Source organism: Moesziomyces antarcticus (assembly GCF_000747765.1).
Source record: "Moesziomyces antarcticus DNA, scaffold: scaffold_v10032, strain JCM 10317, whole genome shotgun sequence".
Classification (NCBI taxonomy): Eukaryota; Fungi; Basidiomycota; class Ustilaginomycetes; order Ustilaginales; family Ustilaginaceae; genus Moesziomyces; species Moesziomyces antarcticus.
Window position 1 is genome coordinate 15,835 of NW_014638978.1, and position 20,465 is coordinate 36,299.

Sequence of the window (20,465 nt, forward strand, 5' to 3'; positions counted from 1 at the left end):
GGGTCTAGGAACAGCCCGTATTCGAGTCCCGCGTCCGCAAACAACGCTGCTCACCGGAGAAGCCGCGGTAACCTGCCTGCGCGTTCGACATTTCCGTGTGAAGAGATGAGGCGGGATCTCAGCGTGCCTGCGGTCCGCACTCAACCCGGATCTGGGACGCGCATTTTACGCTGCATCATCATTTTGTGCAGCCGTCAAGCGAGCGACTCGGTGTTTCACCCCTGCTGCGGATGATGCTATCAAAATCGCGTGGGATCCTCATCCCACGGAGTTTCAGTGAAGCCAGCCACGGTGACCACCCCCTTCATCTCCGTGGCTCACATCGCTTTCGGCGCGTCCAGCGAATCTTCCTCCTTCACTAGAGACACGATCCTTCCTATTATAAAAGCGGCGCTCTCGCAATGACAGGACAGCCCTGATCGTTCCTCCATCATCCTTCTTCCAACGTCCTTGGTCAACCTCATCGACCCCGTCCTCCTCAAGAAAAATGGCATCCGAGCAACGACTCGCTTCGAGCAGCTCCACCGAGGGGAGCTCTGCCGTGCACGGGGCTCACGACTCGCCGCAAACTGCCAAGGAGATGCAGGCAGAATCAGAGCAAGCGCCTACACCGGCGCGGCAGCCTCCGCAACTCGGCCAGGAGACCTTCTGGTCGCCGCGAGTGCGCGCGCAACGTGCCGCCTATCTCAAAGCCATCGGTAGCACTACCCTCATCATCTGCATCTTTGTATGGGCCATCATCAGCATGTATTGGGGCTCGGTCTGGAAGGAGAGCGATCTTTCGCCCAACCTCAACGGATGGATCATCAACCGCGACAGTGGCGAGATCGGCTCGGCCGTCCAAGAGGCGTTTCTCGCTGCCAATGAGGGTGCCAAGCCGCACAGCACCTGGACGGTCATCGATCCCAATCGTTTCCCCACGCAGGATGAAGTCGACTACCAGGTCACCAACACTCTGGCCACTTGGATCGTTGTCACGGTGGAAGAGGATGCCACCGCAAAGCTCGAGCAGGCGCGTGCCAACGGCGATGCGTCTTGGGACCCTCGCTCTGTCGTCTCTCTCACCTATGCTACTTCTCGCAACTTCCAAGCCCTTCCGTCTATGGTGCTTGCTCCAGCAACAGCCACACTCAACCAGGCGCTCGCACGGCTCAGCGCGCAGCTCGCCAGGCAGTATCTGAGCTCCATTGCCACCAACCAGACCGCCATCAACAACCTCGCCAGTGCACCACAGACAATTGCCAACCCGATCATCGCCGTCAATCGCGACTTGCGGCCGTACGATGTTCCCGTTGCTATCGCCGTCTTAGTCGTGGGCCTCATCTACCTGTGCATCCTCGCCTTCAACGCCACCATGGCCAACTTTGGCGGTCGCCAGGGCCTGCAGCCTTTCCTTCGATACCGCTCGCTGGTGGCGATGCGCATCGTCGCGCCGCTCGTCTGCTACTTCTTTTTGTCCCTCATGATCTCGCTGCTCAACATCCCCTTCAAGGTCCCCTTCGGACGCACGTTCAGCTACGGCGCCGGTTTCATGACGTGGTGGGCTGCTACCTTTGTTGGCATGTGCGTGCTTGGCTTGGTGACCGAGTGCGCCATCTCGCTGGTCGGGCCGCGCTTCATCGGCTTTGCTCTCGTTTTCTGGATTATCATCAATGTCTCGGTCGCCAACCTGCCCATCGAGCTTTCGCCCTCCTTTTACCAGTACGGCTATTCGATGCCCTTCTATAACATCCGACAAATCTACATCAAGATCATCTTTGACGTCGGCCAGCGCGTAGAGATGCTCAAGTACTTTGGCATCCTCTGGGCCTGGCTCGCCGTGATTCTGATCACCTTTCCCCTCTGGATCCGCCTCGAGCAAAGGTCGGCTCAGAAGGCGCGCCAGGCCCAGCAGAAGGGTCCGAAGAACGCAGGCTCCTCGTAGCTCCGCGTCTTCTTGCGTTCCTGTGCCCGAATCGTTACGTTTCAAGATACCCCGGCGGAACTTCCGAAGTGTTCAATATTTATCCCACGTTGTTCCGTAATGCAAAGCACTCAGATCCGCATCAATAATGCCAAGGCTTAGGGCCAGCTCATTTGCGCACGGACTTCGGGATGTCAGCGATTGAGCTTTCTACCTGCTGCCGTGAGCGGAGCAAATCTTTCAAGTCGCTTCTTCTCATCGGAATATCCGAATAACGGTGGTGGAGCCAACGCGAGCGAAGGAAAGGGCCCGTTTGTCTTGATGGTTCGTTGGGTTGGAGATCGCGTCGGAAGGGCCGAGCATGCAGCTGGAGCGGAGGGATGCCAGCGAGAATGTTGGGACCGCTCCCTTCCCGAAGATCCCTTCGCTTTGGTCGCCAAAGACGACCGGATCAGCAGTTTCTTTGAGCTGAGCATTGACCAAGGGCTGCTTCGGGACCATCAGGAGGCCTATAAAGTGGCCACTCTCACTCGACTGTCGCCTCCCGTCTTCTCAATTCGATTTCACTGAACGCTCTTCTCTTCAGCTCGATTCAATGTCACTATGACAGCGATGCATCTCGGCTGTATGATTCTTTTCCTCTTTCTTGCGAGCTTCGATGTCGCTTCCCAATCGTAAGTAAAAAAAAAAGAAGCGGAGAATGCGCATGCACCATCTCGGACTGACCAGAGGCTATGGACCGACTCTCGCTTCGGCTTCCAAAGCTTGCCCAAGCTGACTCCCCGCCAGCTCGCTGTGAACCAGCTCGTCAACGCATCCCGCATTCTCGCCTCGCAGGGGGTCGCAGACGACTGTGCCGGGCACATCTCCATCCGTGATCCGCTCTCCTCAGACACCTTTCTGATCACTGGTGGTAGCAGGACACCCGCCCAAGTCACTCCGGCCGACGTTACCGTGGCCAGGATCAACGATTCGCAGGTCATTTCGGCGGCTTTGGAGGATCATGAGCCTCCGATCCGCCCAGCCGAGATCTTCATCCACTCGTCCATCTATCAGAGGTTCCCCAACTCGACGGTCAACAGTATCGCCTATTACCAGGCCGAGCAGCTGCTACCTTGGTCGCTCTTCTCTTCGGACTCCGCCGGGATCAACACGTCTCTAGTGACGACAGACGACCTCACTGGCTTCTTTGCGACGACCTCAGGCGCTTCCTTCTTGGGACCTCATCCCGCTCCGGTCTTCAGCATCTTTGACGATGATCCTGACGCGGCAACGATTGCCGTCGACGACGTGGCCAAGGGCTTCTCGCTAGCGACAAGGTTCGGTCCCGCTGATGCTACAGTCGCCAGCGTCAACGAGACTGACGGCTTTAGGCCTCTGGTGCTCATGCGTAACGACGGCGCCACAGTGGTCGGAACGACGGTTCCCGAGGTCACCTTCCGCTTCGTTCAGGCGGTGAAAAGCGCCCGGATCCAGCACCACGCATCCATGCTTTCGGCACAGAACGGATCGGTGCCGCGCTTTGTGCCGGCTCAAGCGATCAAAAGTAGCGACGAGTATCTTCGCAGTTGGCTGCTATGGATTTCGCAGGTCGAGAACGCCATGGCTGCAGACGTGGCCCGCAGCCCGGAGCTGTGGGCTGGCAGTGGTAATGCGGCTGGTACAGGTGCCGGCAGCGAGAATGCTGCGAGTATGAAGGGGCCGCTGTCGAAGGGACTGGCCCTCATCGTCATCTGCACCACCATCTCTTTGGCATCCCTGCTCTCGCTTTGAGCCGGAGGGCGAATTGATCAAGCGGACACACCCCGTGCCGTAGCCACGCAAACTTGGTATCGGGTTGTATTCCATCACAGCTTAGCCTGACTGGGAGACACAAAACCCAGAATGATGTCTTCTTTCCGAGGGCTCTTTCTACGAGACTCGGCGTCCTCCCTGCGTTCCTTTTCGATCTCGCGTTCATCCTGGCGAGTCCAGACCTTGTACTCGGCGTGCGATGTATCGACCGGGTTGCCGAGAATGTAGTCGAGAAACAGTTTCCAGATGGTTTCCTCCTTGCTCAGAGAGGCGCGTGATGGTTTCGGCTGGCTAGAGATGGCGTCTTCAAAGTCCTTTTGTGATGTGTATGCCTCGCCATGCTCGACGGGGACGAGCTTTGGTTCTTTGCTCTTTGTGAATGCGTTTACGTGTCCGCAGCTGGGCCAGCCTTTCTTGACAGGGTCGATCCAGAGACTCTGTTTGAGCCCGTCGGAGTGGTCAAACATGCCCAAATACTTTTCCATCATGTTCCTAGGGAGAGAGCGCGCACGACAGGTGAGGTGAGGTTGCGAGAAAGGAGTCAGTTCTAGCTGGTCCTGCAAAAGCAGTGTCATCGGTGAACTTACTTTCCGATCTTGTCGTCATCTTCGAAGCCGACGTAGAGTAGCGGCACGCCCTTGAGGCCCCGGGCGAGCTTCATGTTTTCGGGCCGGTTGAAGGCGAAGTGCGGATGGAAGTACCACTGCACCCACTCTAAGCCAGGGCCGTATGGCAGATCGTAACCAAGGCCGAGATTGGCGGCGCGAAAGATCTTCTCCTCTGCCAGCGGCTTGACGACGATTTCTGTGAAACCAAACTCGGCGGCGTCGGGCTCCTTTTGATTCTTGACGTAGGCATTTCCGCCGCACACGTTGAGCAGGCGCTTGACTTTCGCGCGCGGCCCATACACATGATCGGATGGGAGGACCGCCATGAGGTGACCACCAAGGCTGTGACCGATCACAGTAACATCGGCTTCAGGATTGGATTCGTATGCCAGCCGTACAATTGAAGCAAGATCGACTTTGCACCAGGTGGTGGTTAGATCGACGTGGTCTGGGCAGCGACGTAGCGCGTCCTCAAAGTAGTCTTCGTCCTCGGCGAGCTTGGCTGGGTCGCACTCGAGCGGAAAGGAAGCACCTGAGAAGCGGTAGTCGAATGTGTAAGCAGCGACGCCATTCTGGGAGAGCCAGGCGGCCACGTTGTGGTAGAAGCGAGCTTGTACGCCGGTGGCATTTGCGAATACGACGCTGGCCTTTACGTCGGCCGACGAGACGGGGCGAAAGATGGTGACTGCGAGGGGAAAATCGTCCGAGGTGCGGTGCCTGACGGCCACCTTTTCTGCGCTCACCGGCATGTTGTCGGCATGCGCACGCGAGCTGCTGGAGGATGATGCTGACCGGGGCGAAAGTCGATGAGACAAGATCAGCTGGAACTTGTATGGTGTAGTGTGGAAGGGAAGCAGTAATGCTGAGGAGACACAGCAGGATCGACGGGGCTCGACCCTGAATCCGGCAGCACGGCTATCCTTCTAGCCGTTGTGGATAGCTTCCGGCGAGTAGACCCAAGGTATCAAGCGAGATTCAACACTGCAGGCGGACTCTGCACACTGCGGCCCTCACTGTAGATTGATTTCAGCCAGCGCTCGTCGAGCTGATCTGCGGCCGCAGCGTGTTGCCAGTTCCGCGAGGGAAGGGCAGCAGGCGGCAAGCGAGCTTCATGCTCCGAGCCATGGCCGGTGGATCCGTCGTCTGAAATCCAAATTGTTGCCGGGTGCGGGGGTTGCGGGTGGAGGCCCGAATCGGAGGTCGATTTCATGAAAGCAGATCGCCGATGCAGAACGCGCCTCGCGGGTCGCGGCTCGGTTTTACCGTGGCGTTTGGGACGCCAAGCCGTGATTTGAGGAGACGCGGAGATTCGATCTTATCAGATGGTCGGCCAGACGGCATGAGCGCCAAGACCGTGCTCGCTTGTTTCACACAATCGCAAGTTGGACTTTGGCTGAACCTACCTAGGTGCCGTTGTCCGCAGATGCTGCAGAAAGCATTCCGCGATGTGACTCCACTTTTACGAAGCTTGTGTGCGTGATCCAGACAAGATTGTTGCGGATACTTTGCATGTTGCTTTGCGAAGTGTTTCGAGACGAGACTGTCGCCCCGGCGAGCGCTTCAGGGAATGCTTCACCAGCAGTACGAACGGCCGAGCCTTGGTCGGCTTTTGATCGGAGATACGTCGCAGGGATGGTCCGAGACGGGAGGGGCAGCCTGCACGAGCGTCGAACCAAAGCGAACGATCCTGTACAACGAGGTATGACTCCACTGATCCGGCCCTGCCAGAGCGCAAGTGTAGTGATGACTGGTAGCATGTCACCTCGTGCTTCCACGAGATCGGACGCGGCGTGCCAGGTCCATGAGGATACGCGAGCGAATTTGGCTCAAGATGGTCGCGGCCATCGAATGTTGTACTTCCGCTACGCATGCATAGCTCGCATATATGCTGTGGGAGAGCGTGGAGTGACTCGCAGTGCGAGCTGGTGCTGCGCCAGGCATGACGGCTCGAGCTGCACATTGCTGCACGAAGACCGAACCAGGAGATCTGGAATGCCGGGCACGCCTGCAAGGCACGTCGCGCTGTCGCGCTGCCCGGATCAGAAGCTGCTTTACGCGACGCCAAGGTACAGTCGAGACGCGCTGCTGGCAATCTCGTGCTCCGATGCGTGTGGCCGCGCGCGGCGCTCTTCGTCCAGAGGGGAGAAGCTGCGAGGCTGCGCATCAGACGCGACCCTCGCGCCCGTCTCGCGCCCACGCTTTGGCACGCGTGTGCAGACCAACCAACACGACCCGGTCTGGCGCCCATCGAATTTTGGCAGCCCTGCCGTGGCGTAGACAGACGCGTCCGTTGATTCCGCCCGTCCACGCCTGACACCTCTGCCTCGCGTCCGCTGATCTGCCGCCTGCCGCCCTGCGATTTTCGTTGAATTTTTTCCCCCTTCTTGTCGGCGAGCGGGCGGCGCGTGTCGTGTAGAGAGCGTGCATTTGCGCCCAGGCAAAGCGGCTCACGTCAGCGCGGCGGATCCGTGTCCGAGTCAAGCCTCGCTCTTTTTCTCTCGCTGTAGAGCTTCAACTGCGCAGATCCTCTGCGGAAAAAAAAGGGTCGGAGGCGCGACCGAGCCCGCCAAACGCGTTGACCAGTCGTGTGCACCAACACCACACGCTCTTGCGTCCTACCGTCATCTTCCCTCACCCTCTGCGCGTCTCCCAGCCAGGCTCAGTCCACGCCCGCACATACATAAGTTGCGTCTTCTCTTCTCCGTCTCCACCTCCTTTCCGTCCAACATCTCTTCTCTCCACCTTGGCCTTCTCATACCCTCCTACGTTCTCATTGCCTTCCCCATCTGCCTCTCGTCGCCACCGTAGCCATCCCCGCCACTGCGCCATCCTCGTTGTGGCCGCCATCCACATCACCGTCTTTCTCGACACCATCTCACATACTTGTTCGCCGCCATGTCTGCCGTGACACAGCACAACCTCGAGACGCCTTCTAAGAAGGTCGCCGCTGGCCTCGCCGGCATGGACGTCAACGCCACGCCGTCCAAGAAGCCCGCCGCCAAGCTCAACCTCAACGACGCTGCCGACGACGACTTTTCCGACCCTGGTTTCCTCACCAAGGGCAAGAAGCTCGACCTCGCATCCAAGACCAACGCCGTCGCCGACTCTGCTGACGAGACCGCCGAGGCCGACGATGTCCACGGCAAGTTTGTCGGTGAGGTTGACCTCCCCGAGGAGGAGGAGCCCCTTCTCGTTGAGACCTCGCGTCGCTTTGTCCTCTTCCCCATCCGCTTCCACGAGGTATGTTCCTTTTTTTTGCTGCCTGCATTCGACCACGGCAGTGACCGTGTGCAAGTGCATCGACTGACGTCTTCCCTCTTCCATGCCCTCCTGCTGCCATCGCCCATCCGGATGCACTCAACAGATCTGGCAAATGTACAAGAAGGCCGAGGCTTCCTTCTGGACCGCCGAGGAGATCGATCTCTCCAAGGACCTCCACGACTGGGACAACAAGCTCAACGACAACGAGCGCCACTTTATCTCGCACGTCCTCGCCTTCTTCGCCGCTTCGGATGGCATTGTCAACGAGAACCTTGTCGAGCGCTTCAGCTCCGAGGTCCAGGCCGCAGAGGCCCGCTGCTTCTACGGCTTCCAGATCATGATGGAGAACATCCACTCCGAGACCTACTCGCTCCTCATCGACACTTACATCCGCGAGCCCGAACAGCGCGAGCTCCTCTTTGACGCCGTCGAGACCATCCCCGTCGTCAAGAAGAAGGCCGACTGGGCGCTCCGCTGGATCAGCGACCGTCGCGCCACTTTCGCCGAGCGCCTGGTCGCCTTTGCCGCCGTCGAGGGCATCTTTTTCTCCGGCTCGTTTGCTTCCATCTTCTGGCTCAAGAAGCGCGGCCTCATGCCCGGCCTCACCTTCTCCAACGAGCTCATCTCGCGCGACGAGGGCCTTCACACCGACTTTGCGTGCCTCCTCTTCAGCCACCTCAAGAAGCGCGCGCACCCCGACACCGTGCTCAAGATCATCACCGAGGCCGTCGAGATCGAGCAGAAGTTCCTCTCCGAGGCTCTGCCATGCAGCTTGATCGGCATGAACGCAAAACTGATGTGCCAATACATCGAGTACGTCGCAGACCGCCTGCTCACACAGCTCGGCAACGCGCCCCACTTCAACTCGACCAACCCCTTCGACTTTATGGACAACATCAGTCTCGAAGGAAAGGTAAGCAATCTCTCTCCCGAGCATTTGAACGCTTATCGTCGCCGGAACGCTGACCAAACCGTTCGCACTTTGACCTATCCGTTTCACAGACCAACTTCTTCGAGAAGAAGGTTGCCGAGTACGCAAAGAGCGGTGTTGCGCGTAGGGAGACCGAGGAGGCTGGCGACGGCACGCAGAAGAACACACATGCCTTCTCATTGGAAGAGGACTTCTGATTGTCTTTGCCTGCTTGTTTCTCTCGTCATCTGTCTCGTTCTTGTACATGTTCCGTTTCGCAATGCACTACTCTGTACCATGGAAGCGTCGTCTGGGTCCGTGAACGTCCCAAGTGTGAATCGATCCCAGGTTAACCAAGGCCCGCGTCGCTCACACCGGTGATGTTGCGCTCGAGAGCCGGACTCCGCTTCCGATGAGACAGACTCCCCCATCGCGCCTCGCACTCACAAGCCTTTCGCAGAGCGCGCTACGCGACACCTAGCCATATTTTGGTCTCCTCCAGACTCAGCGTCCGGGCCGTAGATGACAGAGCGCGCCAAGTCCAGTGTCGCAAACCGGAACCAAATTCGAATGGGACGAAGGAACACTGACCTCTTCATCACCGTGGATGTCTCTTCTCGCTTTCGTATTTTGTTGCCCAAAATGCTTCGCGTCACGCTTGCACTCATCGGCGCTACGATATCGTTCACTGCATCCCGTCATCGGTTGCGGATGCGGGTAAGAAGAGGCTGGTTGGGTCATCGACATGAACCTTGGGTGGGCGGTCCGACACTCGAATGCGCTCTCGGCCGGATCAACCTGGCCGGCCACTGACGTATTCTGCCCGTGCCGAGCGAGGAGGCCTCCACACGCTGCGGCTGATTTCTCCCGCAGTGGCACGGCAATGCACCCAACGATGACTTAGGCGACGGACAACTGAAGCCGCTGCGTGCAAGTCTTTACGGAACGGGCGAGACTGGACCTGAACGCCGCTTCAGTTCGCTCAACAATTCGGTTGGCGCGCCACTGTCGCGACCCGAATCTCGCGGAGCCGCAGTGGCGCGGTTGTGCACGGACCTGAACGCTGAACCCCAACCCTGCACCAAGTGGTCAAACATTCCTCTTCCCCACCATCACCATCATCACACATTCACCCACCCATCTCGTATCCGCAATGCCAGCTATTCAGCCAAACGACCACGTCCTTGTCACCGGAGGCTCGGGCTTCATTGCAGTCTGGTGCGTCTACCAGCTCCTCGAGCGAGGCCACAAGGTCCGCACCACCGTTCGATCCGACGCCAAGGGCAAATACCTCCAAGACCTCTTCAAGAAGTATGGCGACCAGCTCAGCTTTGTCATCGCCGAGGATCTTGAGAAGCAAGGTGCCTTCGACGATGCCGTCAAGGGTGTCGACGCCGTGCTCCACACTGCTTCACCGTTCCACTTCAACATTGACGGCGATCCCAGGGGAACGCTCATCAACCCCGCCGTCAACGGCACGCGCAACGTCCTCACCTCCATTCACAAGCACGGCAAGGATGTGAAGCGCGTCGTCATCACCTCGTCCTTCGCGGCCATCCTTGATTCGACCCGCAAAGGCCACATTGTCTACACCGAAAAGGACTGGAACATCTCGAGCGTCGAAAACGTCGAAAAGCAGGGCAAGGATCAGGAAGGTCCTGACGCTTATCGCGCTTCGAAGACCATGGCTGAGCGTGCTGCTTGGGAATTTGTCGAAGAGAACAAGCCCACGTGGGACTTGGTCACCATCAACCCGCCTCTCGTTCTGGGCCCCATCCTGCACCAGGTTGCCGCTCCTGAGAAGCTCAACACCTCGGTCGGATTTGTGTGGGGCCTCTTGCATGGCTCCAAGAAGGAGGACGATCTCCTCGCTCCCTCTGGCAACTGTGTTGACGTTCGCGATGTAGCCTATGCGCACGTCGAGGCACTTGTGCGTGCGGACGCGGGTGGCAACCGTTTTGCCACTTCGCTTGGGCCCTTTGTTTGGCAGGACGTGGCCGACGTCATCCACGCTGACAACGCCGTTCCATCCGAGTGGAAGAAGCAGGTGCCTCAAGGCAAGCACGGCGAGGGCTCTTCGGTCAAGCAAAACGAATTGGACGGATCCAAGGCCACCCGCGTATTGGGTCTACGCTACATTCAGATGCAGGACGTCGTCAAAGACATGGTCGCCAGTCTCGCCGACTACGAGAAGCGCGGCTGGTCCGGTGTGCCCAGCGATCACCTTCTCTCCCTGACCAAGCATTAGTTCTTGTCTCTGCGGCCGCTCGGCTTCAATCTAGTACTCGCTAGACGCAATGCTTTCAGACAGTGGACTTCGAGTGTGAAGCTGGATTTGTTCACTTGTATTTCCGTGTCCGCGCAATCATGTGTAAAACCGCGGCAGTAGAGCCCATGTCGATTGAGTTGTCGCCACTTCCGCAAGCAATCGATCCCACGGCAGGTTGTCCTCTGCCCTGACCATGGAGAGCGACCTCATCGTCTCCCTCCCCCTGAGTCTAAAGTGCCAACCTTACCAGCTCACGGCCTGCTGTCCATGCTGGCACCGCAGACCGGACGCGACCGCAGCAGAGTGGCGAGCTTCCCGCCAAACCCTCGTCTCAACGTTCCGGCCAGTCCAAGAAATCGCACTGAAATCCGCGTCTAAAATGCGGTTCTTTTTTTGCTGAAACAATGACGTCTGTTCCTACCTCCTGCCTCGCAGACTGGCCGCCCCATTGATCGGCCCGGAAGAAGCGCTCAGTCGAGGGCGAAACTTGCGCCGAAAACGGCACGGATGCGTGAGCCGAACTCTAATCCTTTCAGAGCCGAATATCACTTGATGCTTTCCGATGGAGTCGTGACTGGGCTGTACTGTTGCGAGCAACCGAGGCGCTGGAGCTCCGTTTTTGCATGAATTGGACCGGAGCACCGCCGCCAACTGCTGTCAACCGCCGCCAAGCCGTGGTCGCCGACGCCGCCGCAGGCTGTCAAGGCGCTAGATTCCGTTCCGTAGAACCTCACGTACATCCTCCGAATGTCGCTTCCACAGGAACTCAGCAGATCCACTCCAGAACGCGAGGTAAGCAGAGCCCGAACTGTGACGCCCGTGGTCCGGCGAATAAGCCGAGACCGGAGGGCTGTGCCCCTCGTCGGCTCAAAGAGATGAGTTCGCGAGACGCGGTCAACGCTTTGCGTCGTCTTGCGCTTCTGTAGCATGTCGCAAGCATCTTGGAGAGCCTAGCTGCGAACGGTTGTGGAACGACAGGCATGCCTTGTAAAGGATAAAAGGTTGGCTCCATGACCGTCTCTTCGACCTCCTTTCATCAGCAACTTTCCTCCATCTACATCACCACCATTGCCTCTCCAAGCTCCTATACCTATGTCTTTGAAGCTCACTGCTGCCGCTGTACTGCTGCTTGCTGGAGCAAGCACCACCTCGGCTGCGCCCGTCTCTAGCGCTTCCTCCGCCGATCAGTGCGTCAGTCTTGGCAAGGGCGCTTTCGGATACAACTCGACCGGCATCCCCATCTACTCGAACAATCCTCCCGCAATCTACCTCTCGCTCAAAGATGAGCACGTTGTCGCATCGACCCGCCCTCAGTGGCAGAATCAGACCTTGTTCGAGTTCTTCAACTGCTCCTACACCCCGCCTCCCTATGAAGGCAAAGGATCGGTCGCCACCTACCAAGGTCACATCAAGGGACCTGACGGCAACTGTGTGACCGTCGACCGACTCGAGTCGACAGGTGCTGTAGTCAAGTCCGAGCCCTGCGCATTCACCGGAGACAGCTCTCTGGGCAACGTCGAAGCTCGCCAACACTGGCAGTTCCAGCTGTTCTCGTTCTATGACTACTACACCGCTGTCTTCCTGGGCGACACCCCCGGTCCCGTCGATCAGAACGATCCGGGATATGGCGGAAACTACCACTTTGCCTTCGACGGTGCCGACCTTACAGCCAGCTACGAAGAAGACAATCCACAGACGGGCAAGCGAGACGAACAGCTCATTGGTCAGCTGGGAAGGCAGTATGTCCCTCCCATCCGTCAATTGCCGGCCTGCAAGCTTGTCAAGGTCGGCGGGATGGAATTGGTCAACACATCGACCGGAGACGTTCAGCCTGTAAATGCCGGAAGGACAGCTGCGTTCCCTTACGGCTACTCCCCTCTCCTCAACGCGACCGAAAACGCCGAGTTCAACTTCTTCCAATGTGACTCGGCTTTCATGGGCTACGAGTCGGATGAGAACAACATGTACGGCCACTTTGGACTCAACAACACCATCTTTGGAGGTAGCTGCTTCAGCAGGCAGACCGGCAGTCTGAACAACTACATCATCGAAGCGGCAGCCGCCTGTTCCACCGCTGATACTAAGGGTCAGGTCTCGCAGTTCTACCATCTGAGCAAGACATCCGACGGAAAGTTCGACGTCAACTGGCTCGGTGCCCCGAAGAGCGACTCTCAGAAGGACTGGGGTTGGTCCGTGTTCAAGGACCCTCAGCAGACCGATGGAACCAGCGTCGTGCTGGTAGATCAGAACTCGACAGCGTACAAGCTTCGCTTCAGCAACTAGAGGCTAAAAGCTCCCACTTGCACGGATGATCCCCTCGTCGCCTAGAGCAAGTGTCTGTTTCTCGTTTGCATCGTTGATCTAGATGCCCGTCCAATAGAACATCGCCTTTTACAACGCTGTTCGGCTGCTATCGTGAGCGACCACTGAGCGAGACATCGCCAAGAAGTTTCACGCGATCAAGTCTACTCCCCAATTGGGTTACAGGGCTCGGGTCAGGAACTTCGCAGTGCCGCTTTCATGAGATCACCTGTCCTCAGAACGCAGTCAGCGCCGGTGTCTATTGCTGTTGCGCGACATGCTAACCTCTACATCCGGTCAACAACAGGCGTGAAGATGATCGAGTGTATCGGGAAGGCTGCATTCCCCACGATCTTTAGAAGATCTTTAGAGGCGCTTTACGAACTTGGCGCGTTCCTTCAATCTTCGTCCGGATAGTAAATTGGTGCCGCGAAAGCTAGCTGCGAAGCCTCACCGACATCGACAAGCAACGAGGACTCGACGGTATCGATCAGAACACAGTCACCTCGTACTCGTCTCTCATAGAGACCATCGTTGAGTCGGCACCGCTCACAAGCTGGGATGTCGAAGCCGCCCGTGACATAGTGACCGGCGCGGAGGCAGAAGGACGGGACTTACTAAGGACGTCAGAGGACCTCAAACCCGTTGTTCGGGGACCAACGCCCCTTGCCCATGTCCATCAAGCCATTGGCGATCGTTCCAGCTCCTCGTACTCCTGTCCTGTGCATGATGTCGTCGAGGACAGATCCAATCGATCTATCCGTGCGGATGGACGACACCGCGGGAGGCAGCGGCAGTCCCGTCGATCGAGCGCGCGATGGACACATGCGCTGTGATCCCGCGAGAAATTTCAGTGGCACAGCATCGAATTGCAAGGCTCTAGTCCCACTTGTTGCTGAACACCTCGCCATCAACGTAATTGACCATCTCGGTGACCGGCGGCAGCCTATCGCCGTGTCCGAACATGATACCCTTCTTCATCACATTCCGATAGTTCTTGCCTGGGTTGACCTTGCCGAGCACGTACTCCTGCCTGGTCTCGACGCGGTCGGGGACGGGGATGGACCTTCCAACCACAGCTTCCATGGCTTGCCACGCAAATGTGATGGCTTCCTTCGCACTCGCAGGGACACCAGCGGTGTCGAGCATGTAGATCTTGGTGTTGGGATAGTGCTGCTGGATGTACGCGGTGATGTTGGGGTTGTACGCGCCGCCACCGCACATGAAGATTTCGTCGATATCCTGCCGAGGCGCATACCGGCGGTAGTGATCCACGATTGCTTGCGCCGTGATCCTGGTGACGGTTGCAACAATGTCATCCTGCGAAAGCCCGAGCTTCTCGGCTTTTTGGATGAGCTCGTGCGCCATGGTATCGCGAAACACTTCCCTGCCGGTCGTCTTGGGCGGTTCGAGCTTAAAATATTCGAATTCCAAGAACTCGTCGACGAGAGGCTGGTGGACGGATCCTCGGCTGCCCATGGCGCCATCCTTGTCGTACTCTTGGCTGCCATTGGTAAAGTGACGCACGACTGCATCGATAAACACGTTGCCCGGTCCCGTGTCGAAGTCAAAGCACTTGTCGATGCCACCCGCATTGTCAGGCGGGATGAAGCACACGTTGGCAATGCCACCAATGTTTTGGCACGCGCGAAGCTTGGTCGGGTGATGAAGCAGCAGGGCGTCGAAGAACGCAATCAGTGGGGCGCCCTGCCGACCTGCAGCTTGATCCGAGACACGGAAGTCGGTCACGGTGGTAATGCCAGTGCGAGAGGCGATAAAAGTGCCCTCTGCCATGGTGAGCGCCGACTTGGTCTGACCTGGCTTGGGCATGCTGAGCAGCCAGATGGTCTGTCCATGCGAGCCAATCACATCGATGCTCTCCATCGCCACGCTGTTCTCTTTGCAGAACTGTTGCACTGCCGAGGCAAATGTCTCCCCGAGCAGCACATTCACCTCGGAGAGCTCTTCGGGAGTGGTGCGGTTGTGGTAGATCATGTCCATCACACGCTTCTTGATCTTTGGCTCGAGCGGGATCTCGGCGTACTTGAGCAGCTCAAAGTGCATAGGCGCTTCCGGACTTTGCTGACGAAAGCGGCAGAGAGCACAGTCGATGCCATCCATGCTTGTACCGCTGTTGAGCCCGAGGACCGTCAAGTCGAGGCCCTGGGAAGGGCCATGCCCGTTGATGCCGTTTGCATGCCCGTTGGTGATCGTCATGTTGGAGGTGTACCAGTGTCGAGGTCGCAAGGCGGATGTATGGCAAACGAACCTGTCCTAGTATTTAAGGACTGCTCCAATCCGAAACCGACCTCGAAGACGAATCATACGGTAAATTCATAGAAGGGTGCTTGCCCAAAGGGTCCATCCAGCTCTCGTAAAAACGGTTCGGCAATACCTGACGGTAGGGGCCACATCGCGTTTTCGCCTATTCGCTTAAATGCTTGAATGTTGCCACATTTTAGCGAATAAGCGGCGCAAAAACGCGCCACCACGCAGTTGGGTACTGCAGCAGTAAATTTACGGCATTGCAAGAATCGTGTTGTTGCGCACGACCTGGGGCCCCGGGTTGCGCGGGTTGCGCGGGTTGCGCGGGTTGCGCGGGTTGCGCGACTTCCGAGAGTTTTCTTGCGTTTCGGGCATGACATGGCCAACACCATCGGACTGCATGATGCTGTAATTGCACAACGAGTCATGCCCCTGAACGCATCCATCCGAGCATGCCTTTCGGCTGGACCCTTCCTCGAAGCGAGAGCAAGATCCGAATAGCTCCGCGCGGCAAGAGGCGTGGGCCCCGCGTTTCATGCGGTGCCTGTCCGAGGAGAGCTGCACCCAAGCGACAACGTGGTCTTTTCTCCTTCGTAACCTCACTGCCGACGATGCGTTGCAACTCCATTATATCCTCCTTGGTTGATCAAACGACATAAAAGGGGGCAAGCGACACCGCACCACTGCTTTGCCTATCCCACGCTCGCCTCGTCTCCCATCACCTGCCCTATTCCAATCGCAACACCCTGAACACGACGAAGCCATGGGCTATACAAGCGCGTGGAAGAGGCTTTCACCTGCCCAGCTCAACATTGCTATTCAGGCCTTCTCCCTGATTGCCATTTTTTTTGAGGGCTATGGTACGTCGTCAAAGTTGACTATGGGACCGCCAAGTTTATGCCACTCTTTCTTTACTGACGTATCTCTTTGGTGTGTCCTTTCAATTGCAAACAGACCAGGGTGTCATGGGCGGCGTCAATGCTTCGCCAAACTACGTCACAGAAGTTGACATTGGTATCGCCGATGGCACGGTCACAAACACCACCAAACAGGGCGGCATCGTCAGTGTCTACTACCTCGGATGCATCGTCGGATGCTTCCTTGGCGGTTGGGCAGCCGATCGCATCGGCCGCATCAATGGACTCTTCTTCTCGGCCATCTTTGCCTGCATCGGAGGCGCTCTCCAAGCCGCTACACAGAGCGCCGACTTTATCATCATTGCTCGTGTAGTCACAGGGCTTGGTACGGGAGGTAAGTGGAACGCAAGAAGCGAAACATATGAAGCATTTCACCCTGTGCACCCCCGCTTACACGTTTCCTGACGGCTCCTTTCGTTTGCGTTGCCTCCACAGCTCTTACCGGCATCACCCCGGTCTTCATCTCGGAGGTCTCCGCTGCTCAACACCGCGGAGCTTTCCTTGGCTACGTTTTTATCGCGAACTATCTGGGCATCTCTGTCGCATACTGGCTCGACTTTGGCCTCAGCTTTGTCGACGGAGGATACTCGGCCATCCGCTGGCGATTCCTGCTCGCCTTCCAGTGCTTACCTGCGCTTTTACTTCTGGTCGGTATCAAGATGCTCCCGGACTCGCCCCGCTACCTTGCCTCAGTTGGCAAGACGGAAGAGGCCCGCGAGGTTCTCCAGCATATCCGTGGCAGCTACGATGCCCATGTGGAACAAGAGTTCAACGAGATTGCGGCCATGGCTCAACACACCAAGCCCAGCTCGCCCATCGAATTCGTCAAGATCATCCTCGGCATGGACAAGAGTCACGGTGCCAACCTCGGTCGCAGGGCTTGGCTTTGCATCTGGCTCCAAATCATGGCTTCCTGGTCCGGAATCACTGCCGTCACAGCCTACTCGCCCGTGCTGCTCCGTCAAGCCGGATACAGCGCCATCAAGCAGAATGGTCTTGCCGGAGGACTCAACACGATCGGCATCATCGGCACCATCATCTCGGCACAGATTGTCGACAAGTACGGTAGGCGCGCATGCCTCATGGCCGGAGCCGCAGGTCTCGCCATCGTCAATCTCATCGCCGCATCGCTGTACGAGGCCTCGCGCCACAACCCATCGCTCGCCGACCAGATCGCACCCGCGGCGGTGACGATGCTCTTCCTCTTCAACCTGATCTACGCCGCCACGTGGGGCACTGTCGCCTTCCTCATCCCCACCGAGATCTTCCCGAGCAAGATGAGGGCGCAAGGAAACGGCTTTGGCATCACTGGCTGGGCCATCGGCGTGGGCATGACGGTTCTCGTCAACCCCATCATGTTCGGCAGCATCGAGAGCCGCACTTACTTCCTCTTTGCCGGTCTCAACTTTGTCTGGATCTGGATCGTCTACCTCCTCTACCCAGAGACTTCCAACCGCTCGCTCGAATCCATCGAGGCCATGTTCAGCACACCGTCGCCCTTCTACTGGAACATGGAGAAGGCGTATGCCGACAACAAGCAGACCCTCTTTGTCGACGAGGAGAATCACGCAAGATGGACCGCGCGCGCCGAGGACGACGCCGCCTCTTCCCAGGAAAAGTCGATGGACAGATCAATGGCTTGACAACGCTCAAAAGCGGTGCTGTGACGAGTCATCCACACGTGGTAGTATGTACATGTAGTCCAAAGGAAACAAACCTCTATGTCACGTCAAAGATCCAATCCCAGTCATCGAACAGGTCCGCAGGGAAGTGGATCTGAGGCATCTCGTCTCCGTTCATAAAGTCGATGCTCATGGCAGCACGCGAAGAGTCGAGTGAATGTTCAGCATGTGGCCCGGTCCTTTCCATCGAGCGCTGCACGTGCATGAACGCATCGATCCTTGCGACCTGGCCTCGCAACTTGTCGCTCGTGCCCGCTTTAGCAAAGAGGTGCACTTCCAGATTGGCCAGCAGATGCGCCAAATCGATGAGCACCGACCGAACGCGCTGATACGACGATTCTGTCAGGCCCTCCTCGAATGCAGAGCCCATGATGGTGCCGATCCCAGCAAGATGATGCAGGAGAGGCGTGCTGATGGCGCGCAGGTACGCCACGGGGATACGTGCAAAGCTTTCAATCACTTCGCCGGCGATTTCGCACTTCTGGATCACGGTGGAGTGCTCGGTTGCAAGGACGGACATGCGCACGAGTTGCAACGTGGCGCCAATGTTGGCGGCTTGAAAGCCAAACAGGTCGGTGTTGAGCCTGCCCGTGATGGGTTGGATGTCCTTGAAGATGGGCGGCAGCTGGTTGTAGAGATCCATCGCATTGCTGAGGACCGCGGAGCCCGTGACGCAAGCGCATGGCTCGATTGCATTGGTCGCAGACGGTGTCAGCGCCAAGTCGCGCAGATTGCCGAGGGAATCCACCGTGTGCTCCAGCTTTCGATAGAGGTCCGTGACGAAGTTCCAGCCTCTGAGCCAACAAGATGCCTCGGACGATGCTGGCTCCGGGGCAACGGTATCGCTGAAAGCCTCGTCATTGCACTCGATTGGGTACCTTACGCTATAGCAAGCCTCCCGGCTCTTGACAACGCCGCCCCAGATGATGGAGGAGAAGACATCCAAGGTGTACGTTGACCAGAACAGGCGTCTGCGCATCTCCACCTCGACAAAACCGATGCCCTGAGGCCAGTTCCGCTCATCATGGAGCGAGGCCACGGCTGTACATCCGTGATAGAGGCAGAGGTAGTAGTTCATCTTGCGTGGATCTCCGAGCTGGATGGAAGCGATGGCTAGGAGGGCGTACGCCCGCATGTAGTCGAATTCCTGGGACAAAGGCGCATCGCTTGGGATAGCGTTAGCTGCGATCTGGAGGAAGTACTCGCAAGAGGGCGTTTGGAGCCAGTGCGTATCCCATCGCTCCGTGTAGAGTGCGCCGTCACGGACGCGAGCTGACGAGAGTGCGCAGAGCGCCATGACGGCGGCAAAAAGAGGACGACTGCTGGCATACTCTCCTCGCGCAACGTTGCGTAGCAGAGTCGGCTGGTGGAAGAAGGGAAAGACGGGGTAGACGACTTCAAAGTAGATCTCTGTCAGGTCCATGACGATTGCCTGGCTAGGTAACGAGTCTGGCTTCCATGCCTCGCTCTTGTCGCTTTTGTCGGCGGTGTTGTCTGGTCGGCGGTGGATCGCGTCGTGCTGCCTTGTTGCAGAAGCGGCGGGAAGCGGAGATTGACCAGCGTCACTCGCAACCGCTGGTGATCTCCTGGCTTCCCTGGGCCTTGCACCTCGCTTGCGCATGGGGCGATCAAAGGTACACTCCTCGCCATAATCCAGGCAGTTGTCGCATCGGTAAGGGCTTGTGGGTTGGAATCTGCACTTGACGCTACGAGCGCTGCATCGGTCGCATGCGCGTGTGATGCGACGCCGCTTTTGTGAGTGGACGGCCGTGGTCCTCGAGTCGTTCATTGGGGCTGTAGTAAGCGCAAACAGGACGGCAATTTGCGGATCGCGCAGCTACAAAGCTGTCATGCGTCTTGCGCAGGGAACCGGTGTAGTCTTTGGCAAACGAGAATGGAGGCCCACGTGCGGCGAGTAAGATGAAGAATGCATGTCGTCGGGACGTTGAGGCTGGCTTCAAGGACGTCAGCCAGCTGGGGACTCGAAGGTCCCGTCTGCAGTGCGAAGGGCGATTCTACGAATCATGAGCACATCTGCAGAGTGTAACCGTCGCCCAACATCTGGCGCACATCGTGGTGCTGAGGGAAGCAGAGTCGCGATTCTTCAGCTCAGCCAAACCAATTCGACAAGCCGCAACTCGGCCGCAACTTGGGATCGGAGAGGTGCAATTCATTAATTGGAAAAATGACCTCGAAAATGAGCGCTAAAATTCACGCGAAATCAAACCAAACTTAGAATCTTGAAAGATGGAACTTTAGACTTAGATCATTAGTCTGTTAGAGTATGCCTAGCCCTAGCCCCTAGGCGGCAGTGCGGAGCAGGGCGGCGGCGGACGCGTCCGTCCCGCCAAAATCAGGTCGGCGTCCGTGTCCGTCGGGTCCAACGGACAGGTCCAAAGACACTGGTCCAGTGCGGCGACGGATCCAAATTTTCCTTGGCTGGAGCAACGGACAGGGTGCAACGGACGCGTCCAAATTTAGGGTTAGGGTTAGGGTTAGGGTTAGGGTTAGGGTTAGGGTTAGGGTTAGGGTTAGGGTTAGGGTTAGGGTTAGGG

General features: G+C 57.7%; 10 protein-coding genes across 10 annotated transcripts; 6 read left to right on the top strand and 4 right to left on the bottom strand.

Moving 5' to 3' along the window:
* Positions 1-487: 487 nt before the first annotated feature.
* Positions 488-1,924, top strand: PAN0_032c6247 (response to drug-related protein; the record flags this gene model as incomplete). The annotated part of the gene is made up of 1 exon (XM_014798294.1): positions 488-1,924. The coding sequence occupies one exon, from the start codon at positions 488-490 to the stop codon at positions 1,922-1,924; it is 1,437 nt and encodes a 478-aa protein (XP_014653780.1).
* Positions 1,925-2,515: 591 nt separating this feature from the next.
* PAN0_032c6248 (uncharacterized protein) lies at positions 2,516-3,676 on the top strand (the record flags this gene model as incomplete). Its single annotated transcript, XM_014798295.1, has 2 exons — positions 2,516-2,577; positions 2,668-3,676. The coding sequence occupies 2 exons, from the start codon at positions 2,516-2,518 to the stop codon at positions 3,674-3,676; spliced, it is 1,071 nt and encodes a 356-aa protein (XP_014653781.1).
* Positions 3,677-3,750: 74 nt separating this feature from the next.
* PAN0_032d6249 (alpha/beta-hydrolase) lies at positions 3,751-5,515 on the bottom strand (the record flags this gene model as incomplete). The annotated part of the gene is made up of 3 exons (XM_014798296.1): positions 3,751-4,189; positions 4,285-5,092; positions 5,320-5,515. 3 exons carry the CDS (start codon positions 5,513-5,515, stop codon positions 3,751-3,753), a joined length of 1,443 nt encoding a protein of 480 aa, XP_014653782.1.
* Positions 5,516-7,200: 1,685 nt separating this feature from the next.
* On the top strand, positions 7,201-8,694 carry PAN0_032c6250 (ribonucleotide reductase small subunit; the record flags this gene model as incomplete). The annotated part of the gene is made up of 3 exons (XM_014798297.1): positions 7,201-7,545; positions 7,670-8,479; positions 8,569-8,694. The coding sequence occupies 3 exons, from the start codon at positions 7,201-7,203 to the stop codon at positions 8,692-8,694; spliced, it is 1,281 nt and encodes a 426-aa protein (XP_014653783.1).
* Positions 8,695-9,629: 935 nt separating this feature from the next.
* PAN0_032c6251 (NAD P-binding protein) lies at positions 9,630-10,724 on the top strand (the record flags this gene model as incomplete). Its single annotated transcript, XM_014798298.1, has 1 exon — positions 9,630-10,724. One exon carries the CDS (start codon positions 9,630-9,632, stop codon positions 10,722-10,724), a length of 1,095 nt encoding a protein of 364 aa, XP_014653784.1.
* A 1,113-nt stretch (positions 10,725-11,837) lies between these two features.
* On the top strand, positions 11,838-13,028 carry PAN0_032c6252 (uncharacterized protein; the record flags this gene model as incomplete). The annotated part of the gene is made up of 1 exon (XM_014798299.1): positions 11,838-13,028. The coding sequence occupies one exon, from the start codon at positions 11,838-11,840 to the stop codon at positions 13,026-13,028; it is 1,191 nt and encodes a 396-aa protein (XP_014653785.1).
* Positions 13,029-13,444: 416 nt separating this feature from the next.
* PAN0_032d6253 (uncharacterized protein) lies at positions 13,445-13,873 on the bottom strand (the record flags this gene model as incomplete). Its single annotated transcript, XM_014798300.1, has 2 exons — positions 13,445-13,602; positions 13,708-13,873. The coding sequence occupies 2 exons, from the start codon at positions 13,871-13,873 to the stop codon at positions 13,445-13,447; spliced, it is 324 nt and encodes a 107-aa protein (XP_014653786.1).
* A 52-nt stretch (positions 13,874-13,925) lies between these two features.
* Positions 13,926-15,713, bottom strand: PAN0_032d6254 (UPF0075 domain protein; the record flags this gene model as incomplete). Its single annotated transcript, XM_014798301.1, has 2 exons — positions 13,926-15,320; positions 15,597-15,713. 2 exons carry the CDS (start codon positions 15,711-15,713, stop codon positions 13,926-13,928), a joined length of 1,512 nt encoding a protein of 503 aa, XP_014653787.1.
* Positions 15,714-16,074: 361 nt separating this feature from the next.
* On the top strand, positions 16,075-17,871 carry PAN0_032c6255 (hexose carrier protein; the record flags this gene model as incomplete). Its single annotated transcript, XM_014798302.1, has 3 exons — positions 16,075-16,171; positions 16,266-16,562; positions 16,664-17,871. The coding sequence occupies 3 exons, from the start codon at positions 16,075-16,077 to the stop codon at positions 17,869-17,871; spliced, it is 1,602 nt and encodes a 533-aa protein (XP_014653788.1).
* A 76-nt stretch (positions 17,872-17,947) lies between these two features.
* Positions 17,948-19,699, bottom strand: PAN0_032d6256 (uncharacterized protein; the record flags this gene model as incomplete). Its single annotated transcript, XM_014798303.1, has 1 exon — positions 17,948-19,699. One exon carries the CDS (start codon positions 19,697-19,699, stop codon positions 17,948-17,950), a length of 1,752 nt encoding a protein of 583 aa, XP_014653789.1.
* Between the last annotated feature and the right edge of the window lie 766 nt (positions 19,700-20,465).